At 36.4% G+C, this 17,711-nt stretch overlaps 2 protein-coding genes across 2 annotated transcripts; both read right to left on the bottom strand.

The window, feature by feature from the left end:
- Positions 1 to 1,152: 1,152 nt before the first annotated feature.
- Positions 1,153 to 6,551, bottom strand: LOC138318822 (uncharacterized). The gene is made up of 3 exons (XM_069261543.1): positions 6,072 to 6,551; positions 2,672 to 2,845; positions 1,153 to 2,382 (listed from the first exon to the last, which is right to left on the bottom strand). Exons 1-3 carry the CDS (start codon positions 6,277 to 6,279, stop codon positions 1,967 to 1,969), a joined length of 798 nt encoding a protein of 265 aa, XP_069117644.1. The 5' UTR covers positions 6,280 to 6,551; the 3' UTR covers positions 1,153 to 1,966.
- A 4,084-nt stretch (positions 6,552 to 10,635) lies between these two features.
- On the bottom strand, positions 10,636 to 16,319 carry LOC138318820 (uncharacterized). Its single transcript, XM_069261537.1, has 3 exons — positions 15,802 to 16,319; positions 14,260 to 14,433; positions 10,636 to 12,698 (listed from the first exon to the last, which is right to left on the bottom strand). The coding sequence occupies exons 1-3, from the start codon at positions 16,061 to 16,063 to the stop codon at positions 12,217 to 12,219; spliced, it is 918 nt and encodes a 305-aa protein (XP_069117638.1). The 5' UTR covers positions 16,064 to 16,319; the 3' UTR covers positions 10,636 to 12,216.
- Positions 16,320 to 17,711: the final 1,392 nt, after the last annotated feature.

The following is a 17,711-nucleotide window of genomic DNA, read 5'->3' as shown; positions in this document are numbered from 1 at the left end:
TATATAATTACAGTTGTCGCTGTGAAGATATTTGCTCCCTACTGTTGACGCAGACCTTAGATTATTACATATATTTTTGAGAAGTCCGTTGTTAAAAGAATAAGAGTTATCGCTCTTAATAAAACCCTACAAACAAGTTATGCGTGGCCATTTAGGTTGTCTGTACAGTATTTGTTAATAGTTTTGTATTTCAGACAGCGCAAAAAGCGGCAAACGCGTATTTCCTATCTGAAAGAAATGGGCCCAGTTTCATGAACATTCCTTAACTTTAAGGAATCCCTTAACTTAAAATTCTCCATAGGAAAGCAACAAGCGATTTTTGCCTTAACTTTTGTAATGCTTTTCTGTGGGAAAATATAAGTTAATGAATTCCTTAAAGTTAAGGAATGTTCATATCAAGGACAATTAAGTAGACATTGTGAAAATAAACACCGTTTTCAATGTTCAAAAGGTTCATTTTACCCAAACAAAGAAAAAAGAATCCTCCTGTTTTGCATTACTGAAGTTAAATTGATCTAGTATTAACAATTTGACAGAAACATAGCCAAACACAAAACATCGCCTTCGCCAGAAAAAAAGCCATCGGATCCCTTGTTTGTGTTTAATGATCTATCCTTGCGGGTAAATACATATTGTAATGTCATGTTTAACGAGGGTTAAAAATGTTCAAGGAAAATGACGTATTTTTTACAAAGTGTCCTAACCGTATGGTGGCTGATTTCGGCCATGTCGCGTTGGCAATTCCGCCATGCAACAGTGTGTTTCGTGAACTCTACGAGTATATATTCATGTAAAATCAAAGTTACGTGTATACTTAAAAGTTATATAATTTGTCTGCCTTCTATGTTGCATTTGTTGAATGTTGTAAATGTTTCTCTACACAATGTATTTTGTACAGAAACTAATAAAATTTGAAAGTTTGAAAGGTCGCTTTGTCGCTCTTCGCATGGCACAATGTCAAATGGCAGGGACGCAAATGTGACATGGCCGAAATCAGCCACCATATATACACCGCCCTTACGATTCTGACTGATGGAGATGGTTCCATCTAGAGTAAAAGATTTTGTCTTGATGATTCTAGCTTCTGACAATTATCTTTTGTCTTTTTACATTTAATATGCAGTTAAAAAGACACAAAATAAACGCCCGCTATATCATTTTAAACGTTTAATCATTTCAATGTAATGAGAGAAAATATAGGTTCTTTCTGAATCAACATGCATAATATAGATGTATACAAATGTAAATGGGGATATGGATAGAATGGATGTAGTTAGTATAAACAGAGCTCTGAGTTCAATAGCAGATGGTAAATATTAAATATAAAGTATCTTTGATTGTTGTTCTATTGTCCAATGTGCTAATCTCTTATGGACAACATTGTATACCAGTATCCTATCTATGTGTGCAAGAGAACACACGACATGTTACCACACGTTTTACACACGTGTAACAAAACGTGTATGTATGTGTAAGGAAGCATGTGCACCCGACACACGAGTGACTCGACATGTTCCCATGAGGTCACCCTAAACCAATGTAAAAGATTAGCTATCTAGGGTTCGACCCTGAACCCTCCTTTTTGTATTCTAGGTCATGTCAAGTCCACGTGGACACATTCAACACACACCATAGTTCATATTGGCGTTACGTCACATCCTTTACATGCTTACGTCACATTTGACACTCAGTTTTGGCCATTTCTCTTTCTAAATTATTGAAGATCATTTTTTTATACAAGGGAGATCATCGTACTTATTGCTGCAGATAATTTCAACCCCATCTTAATGAAAGTATTTAAGAGATCAACAAGAAATGTTTGAATACAGGAACATTCATACATCCATTTCTTGTGATGGGGAAATCAATTGCCTATTTTCTCTTGGCTCAAAACCGCTTTGCCAAATGTGTTCTATTCCAAGAAATATATCAATTGAATTTCTGTTTCTCCTGTGACTAAATAGTTCTAGTACTCTCCGTAATGGCTATATTTCTTCTTCTCGGGGTATGCTCTCCTGCTGCCATACTCAATGTACTGTGGTTCAGACTTGTAGGTATACCTATAGTTGCTAGGGGGCGCCACAACGTATGGTGGTGGTTCTGCGCGGGGCATCCTGGGAGGTTCCTGCATGTACATAACTGGGGGCGGTGCCCTTTTTCGTGGACGGCGTTCATATTCATCATCATCATAGTAATCATACATTCTAAGACGGATGAGGAAAATGATAACAGCAAGGATAACGGCCAATCCTCCAGCTGCGGAGACCAAGGCCAAAGAGTAGTCGGCCTTATTACTGACGGAGTTGTTGATGCTGAAGAGACCTCCTTGGTTACGTATCTGGCTGATATAGAACCAGATGACAGTCGTTATCAGCAGCAGGCCTGAAAACAACAATATCATTATTAGTGGTACTAATAGTGTAATGTGTTGTACGTAGATGTTTATAATTGCTCTGCATGACTTAAACACTAGTAAAACTGTTTTTTTTAATAATTTATTTCGTACTCACTTGTGGTTTAAGTGTCTACTTTGTATTTGCGCTTGTCGCGTCATGTGATGTAGCAATAATGATCTACCCTCACGAGGAGACAACTTGATGGAAAATAAGCAGAAAATTCCAATATTCATTATGTGTACAGTATGACACCTGTCCTAAAGCGTATGACCTACCTCCGATCAAGGTGAACCATGCCACATACATGTAGCGCCTCCTGTCGGTGCGACATCCCCCACAGTCTCCCTGGAACTCGTCACAACGGCAGACCGAACAGAACGTGAAGAGAAGAGCGAGGCCCAGGAAGAAGATTCCGAAAACACAAAATACGATACAGCCAATGAGGTCATCTAAAACAGAAATGAGACAACATTCATATTAAAACAATGCCAGAAAATCTAATACAAGTCTCAGTCTTTAATTCAAACACTTTAAAAAAAAAAAAAAAAAAACCTTTTAAAGCTAACTTCTAATACCATACCCATTTGAGCTTCTGTACAAAGTCTAGGCGTACGGATGTCCCTTTCGATTTAAATCTATATGAAATCGTTTTGGTAACTAATCGACTTTATATGTTATTATGGACTCATTGGATCACAGGAAAGACGCGTAGAAATTCGTTTAAATCAAAAGCTGTCAGAAAGACTTTTTTTGGCGGCTGAAATCGTAATATCGGCGAATGCATTGTTTTTGATATGATAAGTTTGATAACTGTCTTGCTGGTTTCTTTACTGAATAAAATGACGCCTCGTCAGCATAAGCCCGCCTCGTCAGCATAAGCCCGCCTCGTCAGCATAAACCCCGCCTAGAAACTCACGTCATCTTGACTATAGTACCCACTTCCGGTTCCAGAGTAACACTGATCAGTCACTGGGATATTTATTGTTGTAAAAATGTCTCTGATTTAGATATAAAACGTAACACGTCATTAATCAAAGAAAGTTTCTCTCCGATATAGACATGCGTGTTTTAAACCGTGGATATTGAAACCACTGAAGAGTATCTAGCTCTGCTACCTGTAACCTAGATCTAAGTGTTGATGCAGGATGCTAGGCTAGATTGCTAGCTCTTTGCGGGAAAGGCTGTTATCTTGAAAAAAGTTTGTTCTTGAGGCAAGTATAAATGAATATGTGTGTTAGTTACTTTTGACAAAGCACTGAAACACAATGTATTATGTACCTCGTACAACTATAAATGGGCGTTTGTAGACATATAGACCTGGGAGTTGTTCGTACAGGGGTGGGCTTTGGTTGGGAACCGACGGTTTGGTATAGGAGTGGAGAGCTGTTACACAAACCAGCTAAAACTTTACATACTTCGTAACACTAACACCCCTGGAAGGTGATACGGTTTACTTCAAGGCATGACTGAATACAGCGACATCAAATGCACATCTAACCTATGGCCCGCCATTGTTGTTCATGGAGTGTCGGGACAAAACCATGTTCCGGTTGAGTCGCTAAGTTATGTGTAGGTTATTTATACGTCAAACAGTTACCATAGCAACGCGTACAGTGCTTGGGAGATCCAGCACATTCTGGACAACCTGACGAACAGAGCCCTATTTCTGGGTTGCGTTATATGTTCGTTGGTATTTAGGTAAATACCGTTCTATAGCTATTTAATGTCACTAAGACGGGATCAAACGTTAAATACAACAGAAAAAGGAAATTTGCCTTAAGACGAGAATCGTTACTGGATAATGACACATTCACATAGTGGATATTACGAGGAATCAGTCTCATTAGCTTGATTCGGCCAATATATGGGGGCAGTGCCCTGGTTTTTCTCCAACGACTCCATTTTCATCAGTTACGTCTTGTGCATATCTTTATCGGGAGTAATGAACAATATCTGAATTTGAAAACATTTTCACATGAATTTAACGTGAATTACGACCTATAACAATATACAGATATGACCATAGGCGGTGTTCTGTCCGCAGTGTCTTGCAGAGACGGAATCTATAGAAGTATAAATATTGGGACAAACCTCTACGTGTTCAATGAATAGCGCCTTTTGTTGTCTGAACAAGTATATCGACATAGTCGTCCAATACACGATTGGTACACATCGAAACCGATTTCTTATTTCAAAGGTCTTCAATCTGCTTTGATTAATGAATTCAGAACGTTTTTCTCCACTTATTATCCACGCCAAATGCTAATTACGTGAATGTTAACTATTTCGTGCGGGGCAGCTATAAATGGTTCGTTCTAACTGTTTACAATTATCGCAACAACTGCATAGTGCAGCATCGTGTGTATTAATCAAATCAGCTTTTCGACGTGACCTATTTTTTAAGTCGACACAGTCAATAGATTTAATTCCTGAATAGGGACGTCCCAAGCAGTTTATCTCAATCTGGGTACATCACATTTGACCATATGATCCGCTTTTAGTACTTAGGTGGATTGTTGAACAGTTTCGGTTCATATGCTCACTCATCCGAGCATAGAAAATGATGTGCGTATTTTCCTAAATATAAACCCTATATATAATTTTAGATGATACTTCAGATCTCTGTGTATTCGTAAAAATACTGAAATTTACCGACACAACCATTCAATCAATGTGGGAGTGTGATGTACCGAAAGGGTAACGCCCTATACATATACAAAAGATCTCTCACAGGGAAACTTAATATCCTATACAGCGGATCCATGTACCCAGCCCTTCCCTTAAAATAACTCTAAAGTCGTGACCTACTTAATTATGTGTATTTTGACTAAACTCGGCTACTATAACAGAAATAGGACACTTTATACTTTATATGTAACTAGAGCACGCGGGTAGATTGTGGTCCTACACGCCATTCCAAATTCTCCACCCCAGAACACTTCTTGTAGTATTACAAATACTTGTCATATTCTACATTTCTTTACGGTTCATAAACTGATATGATCGTCATTGTATCGGATGAAGAAAGGATGGTTTTAAGGGGCTAAGATAGAGATGAGAGTTCTACATATTGTATAATTCACACGTTGCTCTGATGTACAGGCATTTGTATGATGCTTCATTCAAATCATGTACGTGACTTTCTTCATATATAATTTCCATTAGGCGGAGTCATGTAAACGGTAAACCAATAAGTAACTACTTGAAACAAATCATGCAGTGTAGATTATACATTAAATTGAGTGATACAATTAAGGAGCAATGCGTGAATAGTTTTAGGTACAGATGATACATACATATTGTAGGTAATGGCGAATAAAAAGGTTAATCACACCGCTTGATAAGTCAACCATATTGAGGCGCAATAGAGCGAGTCTGAGAAAAACCTAACCAAATGGTCACATCTACGTTTAATTAAAACACACCTAAACCCATTTCAAGGTTTACCTCGAGGCGTATACAATCAACTTTTTGTCAATGATACTTTAACTTAGAAAGAGTTTCTCAGACACCGATGATATGTTCTCACATTTGGCAAGTCCCAATTTCAAGTTGACAAGTGAAAAGACGGCTTTCCGTATCAACGATTGTAAATATAAGATAATTTGGAAAGCACACAGAACAATGATTGCCCCGATACCGTACCCGATAGGAGAAAGAAATTTTATAACTCACCGCTGTAACGATCGCGGTTGAAGTAGTCGATATATCTTCTACACGTGCTGGACTCGCACACGTCGAAAAATCCTGCTGTGATTGTAGGAACAGTTGTGGAGTTAGTCGTGATTTTGTACCAACTGGGCGTGGCAAACCCCACCAGGGCCAGGACAAACGCAATCAACAACACGAGAAGTATGAACCATTTCGTCTCCTCCCGAGCCATGGTGTCCCTCTGTCCACTATTCCTCTGTAATTGTCCACCTGTGAACTGTTCCTACTAGTCCGTCCCGTGGCTCGATCTCCTCTATTTGTATGATCAACAAATCCACTGTCACCCGAATGAGTCTCGTCACGCTAGCCTGAGCACCAGTAAATATGATAAGGCAAGGTTAAAAGTAATCCAAACCGCATCAATACCATTCCTTCAGAATGTCGACCTAAGGAAATTTTACTACATATTTGTGTCCACTCAACCGAAACTCATATAATTAACCGAGACGTTACCCTATTCATGACCTGGACATTTTACACGGTTGGTTGATTCACGAAAAGGGGCGAGTAATCCAAACATTCGTTACTGTATTGCGTCACAATGTAGGCCACATACTATATATGAATTACATTTGTACATCACTGATGTATCTTATTCCCTTTGAATTATTGCACAAGCTCGACGTGTGAGTTTTACCAACGTGCACTATTAATGTTTCAGATAAGTCACGATTCGAGACATTAAAATAAATGATGTACAAATCACATGGGTATTATTTTCAAAAGACAGAAATCGCTGAAATACTACAATGTTGGATATGTCACCAGATAAAAATACTTATCCGACACATTTAAGATGTCGCAATAAGAGCTGTTAGCTGAATCAATTAACCCCAACTGAACGAGACAATTAACCAGTACCCTTCACAAGTTTGAGCGTTTATTTGATTGTAAGATATTTCTAAAAGCAACGGAACTTTTAGCGCGTATTGAAATACAACGATTTAGGGCCCGGTTTCAACATTGACAGCAAAGGACACAGGGGCTTGGTACGAATTTTCAACCAACGGTTAATATACATCGTGTATATAATTCATATGTGTGTATTTTATTATACATATCACATATATATTGTATTATAGTGTATATATTGACCGTTGGTTGGAAATTCGTGCCAAGACCCTGTGGTCAAAGTTGGACTGTGCTCGGTATTTCCTCATACCGAAGACTTGACCACTGGTTATTATACATTGTAGTTTGCAAACACTTGGTATTAATGGTAGATCGACCCCTGATTACTGTAGACCCCGTACTTCACTCACCTTCTGGTTTATTTGGACAGCCAACAAATACTACATACTTTTCATAAAGTGGAGAGAAAAATCGTTTACATCAACATCATACTGGCTATTGTTTGTCCACGGCATATCGAAACAAAACCAATACAACAAAACAAGGCCAATATATCAGGAACTAGTCAGTATAGGTCAGTATTGGTCAAGGTGTTACACGAAACTGGTTTTACGATTTATTTTATGTAGAATAAGTAAAGGTGATCTTTAAGTGCGAATCGTGTCCTGTCCTGAAGGAGAACAGAGCATTAATGCCGAGGTGTAAGTGTTGTAATTTAACCATTGTACTACCGGGTGTGTCGAGCCTTCTAAAGCACGCAGTTATTTGCTCTCTTCCCACACATTACGTATATACGAGCAAACATACACCTCACTGGGCGATCAATCGTTTCAATATTAGTAAACTACCGGTTTAATGAGGTTCATTGAACAAGTACCCAGTGCATCTTCATTTTAGAAACGGCTTTAAATCGAAAAGAAAACCTTATATTCATAATGTTCATAGTTACGAGAAACCTTACACAATGACATGCATTGATTTTGTTGATCATACAACATGCCAAAATACTACTAATTCTAGTTGAAAGCAATTAATACATGAGTTCAGGAAAGTTTAAATAAAAAAGTAAAGAGCAATAGGGCGTTTTTTTCATATGGTACTGGATATATATAGTAACTTTCGGTAATCTGATAATAGATAATTGCGTCGTTCGTGCTAATGTTTAACGCCTACCCAACAATAGGTCTAGATCGCGTGGTTCATTGTCACACGACAACAGTTTGATACGAAACACAAAATTACAGGAAGACCTCTTTACTAGATATAAACGCAAAACGTACATGTATATTTCAAGCCAAATCCCTGCCTGTCACATTATTCTGCTCCATGTAGGTATGGTGAGCGCTAAGCAAGAGCAGAAACTACCACTTTTTTAGACTATGGTGTGTCTCGGCCAGAGGACAGAACACTGAGCCTACCTTACAGAGGCGAGCACTCAACAGAAGGCCAAACGTGAGGCAGAGTCAATGGAGACGATAGGAAGAACGCAAAGTTAGTTAAGAAGAAGAGAAAAGATTAGATCCTAAATTGAGTCACCTTTTACGATCATGCATTTGAGGCAGCAGGTACAATTCTTGGGAGAGAATGGGTACATTATTAAAGATAAGCTTGATCTTTGTGGCATGGCGATATAACACAAACATCTGAGTGTACTTTAAATTAAACTGAGGAGAGTACACTCAAATTTTTGTGTTATATCTCATTAAAAGTTATTCAAGTTAATCCTTAAAATTTAATCTATAATATACAATCTGTCATATACAGTCCCTTCAAAATTCATCGATGAAATCATTACGTTGTCATAACAGCCAATCTGAAGCGACGCTACAAATGGCGACGTCATTGAAAATTGAATTATATATATATATATATAACATAAAAACTGTTTGTAGTTTGCAATCAGGGCTTATAAAAACTAATGGGAACAGTAAATAATAAAACCTCTATCGCTGATATGAGACTTTTAGCCATCGTATTAACAATAGGTAATAAGATGTTTCATCGCGTGTTCTGAACTGCTCCTGGTCCATCGGTCTTATTTGGTGTTGTGTTATCAATGGTTCATTTGAAACTCCGATGTCTAAGCTTAATGCTGGTTTTGTTTTCAGACGAGTCACTGATAACACATTCGTACAGAGATTTTTTTTTTGGTAAGTACACCTTTCGCATTGATAGTCAGTATAACACCCCCATTACAACATTTCTTCATCTAGTCAATCTGAAAGGTCTTTGCATGAAACCAAGTAAAGCCGTTGTCCTACACACTAGTTGGATCCGGAATGCAACCTAGTTAGCAACCACTTGGTTCTTTAAAATCCAGACGGAAAGACATGTAATGTCCTTCATTTGCTGTGTTTGTAAACCTCGGAATCGGTTGAACGTGAATAGTTCTCAATTGTGTGTTTTTACAATAATTTTAAATCAAATTAGAATAAAGAAAGTGATGAGATAAAAACCCTAATTTAGTAGTACCAATTGCAACTTTTCAAAAGTTTTGTGCAAAGCCTTCAAAGATACACACATACGAATTTTGAAATAATGATTTGTATACCATCATCCTCAACATTTTAGTAATATCTCCCCATCAACAACATAGAGATTTGTTTGTGTATGAGTTTCCTGCCTGAACAAATTGCTGAAAATTTTTCATTTTCAAAAGTTCTAGTATCTGTCTATCTTGTTCCGTAGCCATAGTCAATAATATAGCCATATATACATGTATAATTAATATATTGACATGCGTGTTTGGGTCTGGTATTCAAAAAGAAACACGACCAGTTAGGTCAAGGTCAAGACCATGGCCAGTGTCCATGTCTGACTTGTTAAGAGCACATATCCTTCAGTCAAGATTGATTGACCTCTCTTTATCTCATAAATATATCTACACAAGGAGCGAGATCAATAATTGGACACTTTATAAAACATTGCAAATTTGAATTCGTATATAAACGTGAGATTCTTCGAAATGCAGGTTTTTGTAGCTATGTGATACAAGTATCTAAAGTGTTTATTTCATATGAGATTTCATGAAAATCTTGTCGCCAGTGCTCACTAAAATGATAAAGACCCGTTTACTTTTTTAGTAATAAAATCTTATATGAAATTATCATCCATTTAAGATTTTATATATCTAAGATGGATATTCGAAAGATATTCATATGTTTCTTTGTCTCAGGGGTAAGTTATATTTTAAAAAAGCGTCTGGGCTTGTTTGATTTTCAGTAGTTATTTACAATACTATAACAAAGTTAAGATTCCAAGTACATTAAAGTTAGCATTTTTGCTTTTCAAAACTCGAAAAAATAAAGGGTATAAACTCACATGAATGTGAGTAGCAGTCGCAAGGTGTAAAGACAAAGTGTAAATATAATTTTAACTTAAGGCATTATATTATCTCGTTATATAAATCTTGAAATAAACACTTTGGTGTAACTGGAACACTTCCTTATGGTGCTTTCTTTAAACCAATTTTCGATTTCCGGTTTTGTGTGTGTCGTCTTTTGTAAGTTGGTAGTCTGTAATATACTTTATCTCTGTTACACATTTAAAACTAACGCGGGTGAAAATCTGGTTTCATGGTGAAGGCAATCAATATCTGCATGACGGCTCGGTTACTCTTCCAGTCCCTGGTCTCATTCATTTTTATCCTCAAAGAACTATAGTTCAAAGGTAACCATCTTTTATCATTTGACGTCGACCTAGGCTCTTTTTTATTCACAAATACAATGACAGAAACGTTTAGCAAAATAATAATGACATGTGGTTTAGGTTATAACATTAATTGCTACATCAGCGGTTATCAAAGGGGTCATATATATGCTAAAACTTCAAAAATCTTATTCTGAAATTTTGGATATGATAGGATCAAATACTTTTCATAGATCGAAAGGTCTTAATTTCCTTTACCATTATATCAAATGACTCTTTGCATAAATTATTACAGCACGTTTGTTGAGATTGATAATATTTTAATATATATATATTCTAACGTTACATCTTCGTTTCATATTCTCCTTAACTATCAATTAACAATCGAGACAAGTAGTATATGATATAGTGAGGTATAGCTACAATATGTTACATGAAATTGAGACATATGTAAACTGTATATGTAAATGAACCGGGCAAAGGACACGGTTATTTCAATTACCACTATAAAGTTTGACGCAGTATAATTACTAAGTTAGTTATACGATTACATATTGTTTCATTCATCGGTAAGCAACGCCATAGAAACGCATACAATCTGACACCAAAAAAAACTATTATTTTATATTCCGAATATTTGTATAAGGTACTACCGTAACACCAAAAGCATCTTTAAAGTGAATAGTCGGGCAAAGAAAACCAGTCTAAATGCGTTCATTGGCCTTCCAGAAGTTCTCACATATTAATACGACGGTCAAGTTCTGCTTAGTTTCCCAGTTCTGACCATTAAAGTAAAGAAAAGTTGAAAGCATTGAAAGCGAGACTGCGTGGAAAAGTAACCACGGACATAGTGAGCCGGGAGGACGTTTTAGAATTTCTATACTTTAAATTAACTTCGTACGCAGACAGATTTTGAGGAGAGATTTTATTTTTCCATTTCATAAGAAATTGTACTGGATACATTCACACCATTTTACCGACTTTAGCCATCCTTGCCCGACTGTTCACTTTAAAGTTAATAGTGATAATCATATTATCTGTTCATCAAATGTTCAAGGACTATTTGTTAATCAAAGCAAATTCCGGGATGCACAACGGACATCACAGACTAGCTATAGCTAGCCAGCTCTCATTCGCCGGACGGGTGTGATTGAAGTCGTGACGTAATGACAGTATTTGAGGACTGTAATGGTTACTTCTATCCCGCCGAATGACCAATATGATAATGCCCTTAAATATGTTTCTAGCATGTAAGCAATGTCTGAACTATTCTTTAAGCTTCATAAGCGTCATAAAATGCGCCGAAAGTAGTTATTATGAAAGTCATGAAGGCAACACTGCTTGTGTTGAACCTCTTTCCGATTCGTATTATTGGAATATTGTTAGAGTTCATGTTTGCAAGCAGTAATCCTTCGTTGGGAGCGTTGACCTTGTTGGACGACATTCACCCTTAAGTAGATTTGTTTATGATGACCCGTGTAATTATAAGCTAATTATACACTGCCATTTACCTCACTTATTCTCCATTAATTTGTCAAAGTTCTGAAATAACATCCCTCTGCAGTGTTTTTAGCATTAAGTCTATACTGTTTTTGCTTTTAGTCTGATCCTAGTAGCGGTTCCCACGATCCGACTCGTAACGCCAGAAACTGTCATCATTCTTAAAGCTATACCTATATACTTGAGGAGGCTGGTCTCCGTATTTCTGACGATATTCGACAGGTGCGTTACTTATAGGTTGGTCCGGCAGACGGACCGGATCTGGCATTAGGTACGACGCTCCACTCTTTGGCTGGGGGCGAGGAGCAGGAGGGGGAGGAGGCGGGGCATATCTACGGACGGGCTCAGGGGAATACCTAGCGGGCTTTCTCGGGTAATCATCGAAGAATTCCTCGTCGTCATCATACATCATCATTCGGTATACAAATAAGAGGAGTGCGACGATGATTGCGATTCCACAGCTGATCGAGGCCAGTATGAGGGAATATTCCGCTCTTGTAGATGATGTTAGGTATCTATAGGTGTTTATATCATTCTTATGCTGAAGGGTATTGACGGCAAACCAAATAACGCTGACAAGTTCACAGGCACCTGGAACATAGAAATCAGGCAATTTGAAACTAAGATGATGATTATTGTGTTACTTAGACATGTTAATGTGAGATAATATCGTATATAAACAATCATAATATTAAACATAAAACATTAACTGTTATTTTTTATAGACAACACAGGGAACAGTTGAAAGAACATTGACATTTAACGTGAAATATTGTTCCAATAAATACCGGTATCATCCGAATATTTTCATATAATTTAGAATGGAAATTCAGAAAGTATTTCATAAAAAAAATCTTTTATATTTCTATGTTATGAAATTTCAAGCTATTTCCAGCATCATCTTATCATTCCTTGGTCTACACGATTACCGAAATAAGAAATAAGAGAGGGGGTACTAGTGGGTAATTTACCAGTCTGGGGGTTTCCGAAATAAACTTTTGACTTACAAATTGCTCATGAAAATATCAATGCTGTTACTCTTTGCTAGACAAGATGAATCTTGAACAGAGGACAACAATGGATATAAATAGCTTGTACTCCTGTGAGATAATACACCCCCACACCACCTACACCTTCTTTGTTAGCATAAAATCGGATTCTTTTATCCAGGGATCTAGAAATCCAGAGAATGTGAATTGATTTTAGGTATAAAGAAATATCCCTGTTTTAATCGCTCCACCTATGGTCAATCCCGCCAGGTAGGGTTTAGGTTACATCACGGTATAATACCAACTGGACATAGTAAATAGTCCATTCGTGTTATTCCACATAGACGTTATTGTAGAACAATAAGATTAACACTTCATTGTTATGTTATATGATCTAAATTAAGATTGTTGCGATATCCTTCTTAGTTTTCCAATAAAATAAAGAATTGAAAAATGGTATTAAGAATGAAAATAACAAACTAAAATCTCCTATATTTCATTGTTATTGGAATGCTTTAATGTTTAAAAATTATCTAGCGTTGTTGATCTTATAATTTGGTACATTTGTCTGGATAAAATGCGTAAAAGTAAGCATAAAGCGAAGGTATTCTATCCTTTTAACAAACCAACTCAGGTTAAAAAATACACATATTAATGTATATCTATGTGGTATAAAAATATATCATAATAATATATTTATATAATATATGTCCGTTTCATTATTATATTTTTTTTTACTTTTTTCTTTTAAAGCTGAAAATTTTTAAGCTCTGTATCATTTACGTTGTGATATCAGTTTTACGTTGACAACGAATACAGTAATAATGAATAATTGGTTTTATTATAATCCTAATAATAAAATGTAAACGTTAATTTCACATATGTATAGGTTGTAACGTCTCTTGTTTCAGACATATTTTTTCAATCTGGCAATCTATGGAATATGATAAGTAAACAATGGCTGAACCTTATTAACGATCTGATTTCATGTATTATACTATCTAGGTCTACAAGCCTAAAATAAAATACATCGAGGCTTTCATGAGACAGTAAAGCTCATCTCGCACAAAGAACATGATATGTTACCGACTAAAATGACATGTTATAAGATACTTATGATGTGCTATTAACATTTTAAGGACATAATTTGGCGTTATACCAACCTCCAAGTAAAGTGAAGAATGCGCATGCAAGGATCTTCTGTTTGTCCGTGCCGCATCCTCCTCGGCAACACTCTCTGAGTACATTTACACAAACGGACGAAAAACAGAAGAAGAATGCCAAGGTGAAACTTAGTATAGCCAACAGCATGAACAGAATCAGGCCGACCATCACACCTAATGATAAACACAAAGTTGTCAGTATAGCGAGGGTGTCATAAAGGCATACATTGTTCCAATAGCACATACATATCTATGGTCTATATTGATGCCAGAGCTTTGCAGACAATCTTCAAAGTTTAATGCTAATATTATTGGAGGTCTCTACTTTAAAGTTGTTAGGGTTAGACAAAGAAAACCGTTTATCGAAGATTTCGACGGTGATCAGTTGACGTGTCTACGTCAAGATTGTGACGTCATAATGGTCACGCTTTAAATATCAACTACATTCATATAACTATATACCTTACTTAGATTTGCTTGGCTTATATTATAGTAGTTGTGACGAGTGAATGTTTTTACATTCTAATTATAGTTTTGGATATATGTGATACAGTTGGTAAATAGGACAGGATTGGTGTCTATAATAAAAGAGTTGGTCTATGTGAAGAAAGTGATAAACGGTTTGTTTTCAGGGAGGTTTGTATCAAGGTTTACGTAGAATTTGACGATTGTAGCTACGGGTCATCAAACTGTTTGTAACGAATTATTGTGAAAATGTTTAGTAAAAGGACCGTTTGAACAACAGTTGGATTATATACAGGTTGAATTGATGTAATTCCCTTAAGCTTTTAAGCCTAACCCACCATACCACCATGCATTTGTATCCACCATGAAATAATCTTGACAGTTTTCTCGACAGTATGAATATAGATAATGGTACATCAACACAGAGAGATAATGTTTATAGATATTTTGAAACCACTGCCATTTCGTATAACTTTTGTCTATTTGTATACATTGTGTGATAAGTTCTATGTTTGACGGTAAAGGAGACACCGTATCTCACTGTCATGACATGAATAACAATAGAAATTCTGAGGTAAGGAATGCCGTGTCGCCCTATCTAGCTTCGCTTCCACGGATGACTACGCAGATTTCTTGCCTAAACCTAGTTTTATTAGACCTTGTTTTCGACCACTATTTTCACTTCATTTATATACAATACAAATCCACAGCAATGTTCTATCTCATTTTATAATTTGCAGTAAATTGTATACGTTCACCAAATGTCATAGTCTTTAAATTACCTGTAAACAAACATGTGTTGATAAGAAAGGAAATTAAACTCGCTGATTTGACTTGGTTGAAATATTTCCCTATAAATTTTGCAAAGCCGGATGTTTCATTTAAACTTCATTACAATGATATCTGATGCTCCCTGAGACTTCATATATTTAGAATGACTCCTGTTTATACATAAATATTTCATTGGAAATAAATACAAACAATTGATCACAAACTACAATACAGTATGTATAATGTTGATTAAACCTAGCGCTTGACTGGAGGGCACTGTTTGATTTCTCCAAATAATTTACTTACCACTGTATCGTTCAAGGCGGAAGAAACTCAGATATGTGGAACATGATCCAGATTGGCATGCATCGAAAAAGCCAAAATTGAAGGCTACATTGTTGCCGGTCAACGAAATATGGGCCCAGTTAGGTGTGGCAAATGCCACTATGGCCAATACTAGCACCGCTAGTAGGAGGAACAGTACCAGCCACTGGCAAGGAGCGTTGGCCATCATAAGGTCGCGACGTCCACGTTCGGACCGTTGTGGATGGTCAGAATAGCCCCTCATGGTTTGTATTGCATTCCCGGCGTATTGTGGTGTGATGACGTCACTATTTATCTGTTCCCAGTGGTAGATGTTATTACTAGACTTACTTGCCCTGTTTTATTGCTTGCTGTCTACTCGGGTATATACACACTCGCCCTAATCACCACCAATAACAACTAGTCCCATCTATACAAATTCATTGAAGCATTACAAAACATTAAAAAAGGATTGTTAAACGGGCGTGTGTATTATATATATGGGTGGCGTGTGTTAAAATACTTCGTCAAAAACCAGTTTCTGTTAACTTCCATTGATGTAATGGCTATTCACCCTGTCACGTGGTACCCATTCTTAATCAGAGAGAGGGCGTGGTAGCCAGAGACCCATATCACTGTTCTAGCTTCACGTTGTATATATACAATGCAGTGTCTCAACGTGTCCGTCTGTGTATTCTTTGGTCCTTTGTAATGTTTTAGATTTAAAATAAGTTTTCATAAGATTACTTACAATTCACCCCTATGATAATCACTGGTTTTATCAAAAACTTTATCTAGGTTGGTTCTATATTAACCCGTATATCAAATAATTCTGCAATATATAATTTATTTGTGGGAATAGACAGTGTTCTTAACCTTGGAGCAGAAGTCATCTCCAATAAAACACAACTTTGGCTTACACAATAACACCAATGTTCTTTGTGTATATTGCAATGATAATGGGGGTTAAGATATTCTCATATAATCCAATAAATGATGGGAAGAAAATGTTGTTTGATTCTTTGGGAGTGATATAATTAACATTTCGTCATTAGTTTAACCGACATATTCCAGGAAAAATACAACTTTACATTACACCGTGAATTATTTCCCTTGTATCTATCTCCAGTTCTCTATCATGACCAATGGGTGTTTACAAGGACTTTCGAGAGGTACACATTTTCGTATTATTTCTCGAGAATGCTCAAATGCGAATACAATTGTCTCGCAAATAATTGTATAAAACCTAATTTTAAAAAAGGTAAAACATAACCATTGAACGCGAATTTATGTACTGTTAACCAACTTTCTGTCGCGGCTATTAAATTTTGTGATATCCTTTTCAAAACAAGTTCGCGAAGGTTAACATTCGGGGATCTAACAAATATGACTGGTAATTCCTATCAATGTCATTATTTAGATGTAAACTTAGCCGAATTCACTTGGATCGCGAAATTCACGTAAATAAATCGGAAGCGAAAGAAAGTTGGTTTGCAGTATTCACTGGTATTTTGGAAGGCGCGAAAAATAGTTTGTATACGCGATAATAGAGTGCATTACGGTATGTAGATTGGCAATGTTAGACATTATATCTGGTGCTTTACATGTCTTATAAATACTTACAGATGTTTGAGTTTTTTTATGTTAATCTGAAGCAGCTTTGTTGAAATCAAATGATAACAAAATTGGTCCGAGCAGAAACAATAATCATCATCTGAGCAATTATTGGTGTTTACTCATGTAAATGTATGTCTAATTAACATAAAAAATAATATAAAATAATATATATATATTTTTGGTGGATGCACATTCCATATAGGGCATCGTGATGCAATTAATTAAATGCTATATTTTTATTCTGAAGTAAAATAAGAAGCTCAAACATTTCAATGGTGGTAAAAGTGTAAATAATG

The sequence above is a fragment of the Argopecten irradians genome, chromosome 3 (genome assembly GCF_041381155.1).
Source record: "Argopecten irradians isolate NY chromosome 3, Ai_NY, whole genome shotgun sequence".
Lineage (NCBI taxonomy): Eukaryota > Metazoa > Mollusca > Bivalvia > Pectinida > Pectinidae > Argopecten > Argopecten irradians.
The sequence above is the reverse complement of the archived record's forward strand: the minus strand, read 5'-3'. Positions and strand labels throughout refer to the sequence as shown.

What these genes read in the sequence shown, in the direction of transcription:
- LOC138318822 (XM_069261543.1), bottom strand. Translation starts at nt 6,279, where the DNA reads ATGGCTCGGGAGGAGACGAAATGGTTCATACTTCTCGTGTTGTTGATT. An exon ending in CAACCGCGATCGTTACAGCG is followed by an intron (nt 2,846 to 6,071) that starts GTGAGTTATAAA and finishes TTTCTGTTTTAG; the next exon opens with ATGACCTCATTGGCTGTATC. An exon ending in ATGGTTCACCTTGATCGGAG is followed by an intron (nt 2,383 to 2,671) that starts GTAGGTCATACG and finishes TGTTGTTTTCAG; the next exon opens with GCCTGCTGCTGATAACGACT.
- LOC138318820 (XM_069261537.1), bottom strand. Translation starts at nt 16,063, where the DNA reads ATGAGGGGCTATTCTGACCATCCACAACGGTCCGAACGTGGACGTCGC. An exon ending in CCGCCTTGAACGATACAGTG is followed by an intron (nt 14,434 to 15,801) that starts GTAAGTAAATTA and finishes GTTTATCATTAG; the next exon opens with GTGTGATGGTCGGCCTGATT. An exon ending in ATTCTTCACTTTACTTGGAG is followed by an intron (nt 12,699 to 14,259) that starts GTTGGTATAACG and finishes TCTATGTTCCAG; the next exon opens with GTGCCTGTGAACTTGTCAGC.